This window comes from Bactrocera latifrons, unplaced genomic scaffold (assembly GCF_001853355.1).
Source record: "Bactrocera latifrons isolate USDA-ARS-PBARC rearing strain unplaced genomic scaffold, ASM185335v1 scaffold_254, whole genome shotgun sequence".
NCBI classification, from domain to species: domain Eukaryota; kingdom Metazoa; phylum Arthropoda; class Insecta; order Diptera; family Tephritidae; genus Bactrocera; species Bactrocera latifrons.
The window spans coordinates 383,208-385,598 of record NW_017536119.1 but is presented as its reverse complement, the minus strand read 5'-3'; the positions used below and the strand labels follow the sequence as shown (position 1 = coordinate 385,598).

General features: G+C 31.3%; 1 protein-coding gene across 1 annotated transcript in view; it reads left to right on the top strand.

The window, feature by feature from the left end:
* Nucleotides 1–2,391, top strand: part of LOC108969513 (cytoglobin-1) — an 18,593-nt gene that overhangs the window by 14,200 nt on the left and 2,002 nt on the right. The window contains exons 2-3 of the mRNA XM_018934268.1: nt 1,531–1,785; nt 2,097–2,261. Coding sequence (XP_018789813.1) covers nt 1,621–1,785; nt 2,097–2,261 — 330 coding nt within the window. The 5' untranslated portion in view covers nt 1,531–1,620. The remainder of the gene's footprint in view (nt 1–1,530; nt 1,786–2,096; nt 2,262–2,391) is intronic.

Genomic DNA, 2,391 nt, shown 5'->3' with positions numbered 1-2,391 from the left:
ATATATGGTATATATATTTTTTGTTCCAAAAATTCTACCAGAAATTTCAGGAATCTTCTAAAAGCTACATTGTGGGAATGGTAAAGCATAACAGATATTGAATTATTCAAAGCTTCTTTAATATATTAATTAACATTACACTTTCACTGAATCGAAACCCATTATATAATTGATATTTTATGAGTTTAATGAAGATGTCATGATATTCCTCATATTGAAAACATATGTACTCCAGGGTGCAAGAAGATTGCTACATTTCAAAAATATAAAGTAAAGTTCAGTAACTTTCAAATAGCGTATTAACTGGAAAACTAAATTCACTAACCGGCTGATTTCGTAATGCATTCGATAAATCTTGATAGATATAGATCTTAAATTCTTCTCTTCTCCAAAAACAAAAAAAAAACTAAAAATATAGACGAATTTGTGACAGACCACAAAACCATTTTTAAGCCTACATAATGWGAAAATTTAGCTAAACTTTAGAGTTAACTATTGTAATAAACAAATAAATTTTAGAATTCGAATTTTCCATAGAAAGGCGAAAAATTTTTAATTAATTTATTGCGTTCCATCAATAAGAAAAAAATTAAATTAAATAAAAATATAGAAAAACACAGGTAAAGGTCATGCTTTAAGTCTTCTTACAAAATTTTGTAATAAAATACAATGATCAAACAAAAGATAAATACAAATATTTCCATTTCAATTGATTTGAATTTCCACTCAAAGGCACCAACATAAAAGGTGAAATGAAGGGACTTACATGGCGTATACGTAACGTGATTTATACATGCTTTCATATCCACTTGAATTATTTACTAAGGTATTTTATAAACTTTCTGCTTGCTTCCCCCGTAACACTTCGCTTTTACTATAGCATCTGTGCCATTTGCTTGGTATTTCCACCTTTCGTACCCTTGGCTAGCGTTCGCAACAAGTTCATTGTCTGCCAGCTGGAGACAGCTTCCAACAGATGTTTACCAAAGAGCTTACCAACTAGCAAAGAGTGTAAGTCAGTTGCTATGGCCGACATGTATAAAATTGTTGGTTGAGCTTGTGGCTTCGCTTTGTGTACTTTACTTCTGACAAGCTGTCAACTGATAGACGGACTAAGTGATTAAATGCGGATACGATACACATATACATATGTATGTTTGGTTGGGTAAAAAAAATTTTTGCAATCTTATATAAGTATAATGTAGTATCATAAGTATACTTTTTCCTACAAAGCATACAAATTTATTTGTGAATTCCCATAAAGATTCAGATTCGTGTATGTATAGGCAAAGGCATTTTGATTGCTGAGCTCTTCTGTTTGTATTACGCCATTAATTAGTAAAAATACACGAAAAGGATTTTTGTACGCGATTAAAGGGCACATCACTGCCACGAACTGACAAAAAAACATCGATTGCTAACGAAAATAATTCACAAGCGAGTTAGAGCATTTGTCAGTATGTTAAATGTGATTTAGATTATTATATTTTTAATTGATTGTAAATTCCTTTGTTTATTTTATCTTTGCAGARACTATCAAAGATAAGCTAAAGCTTAAGCTTTACTAATTAAAACTACTTTTGTAAGAGTAAAACCAAAGCAAAAATCGATTATAATAAAATGGCATTGAACGCTGAGGATATTGCTGAGATCAAGAAAACCTGGGCCATTCCAGTTGCTACACCCACTGATTCCGGTGCGGCGATTTTGATCAGATTCTTCACAAAATATCCGTCCAATTTGGAGAAATTCCCGTTCCGAGATGTGCCAATTGAGGAATTAAGTGTGAGTATATAGAGTATGTGAGGACTTCTTTAAATGAACTTAAAGTAAGAGCAGCAATTGCTCTCATTACCACGAATTGCTTTGAAACTCGATATAAAACTTAAAAAATATTTTAGAATCACTAGCTTTCAATAATAAACAAATGGATTATGCTCAAATTTTCATTGGAACTCAACTAGTTTAAATTGACTCAAGCTCTTTCAACTATAGCTACTTTGAAATTTCGTCAGTTTTGATTGATTTAATGTGTCTAAAAGACCTTTATTTTCAATCAACATTTTACGGTAATAATTTTCTTTTATTAATTACAGAACAGCGCACGTTTCCGTGCTCACTGTGGTCGCATTATCAAGACCTTTGATCAGTCAATCAGCCAGCTGGAGGAAGAGGGTGGTCTGCAAAAGATACAAGAAATCTGGCAAGAAATTGCCAGATCACATGTGCAACGCCATAACATTGCCAAGCCATCATACTTTGTAAGTACTTGGAAAAATAATATATTTATCTTAAAAATGAATTACGCCTCATTGAATGAACTTAATTAAAGAAAAATTTTCAAAATTATTTAAGTAAAAATTTAAGTAAGAATTATTTTTAAAACCTTGC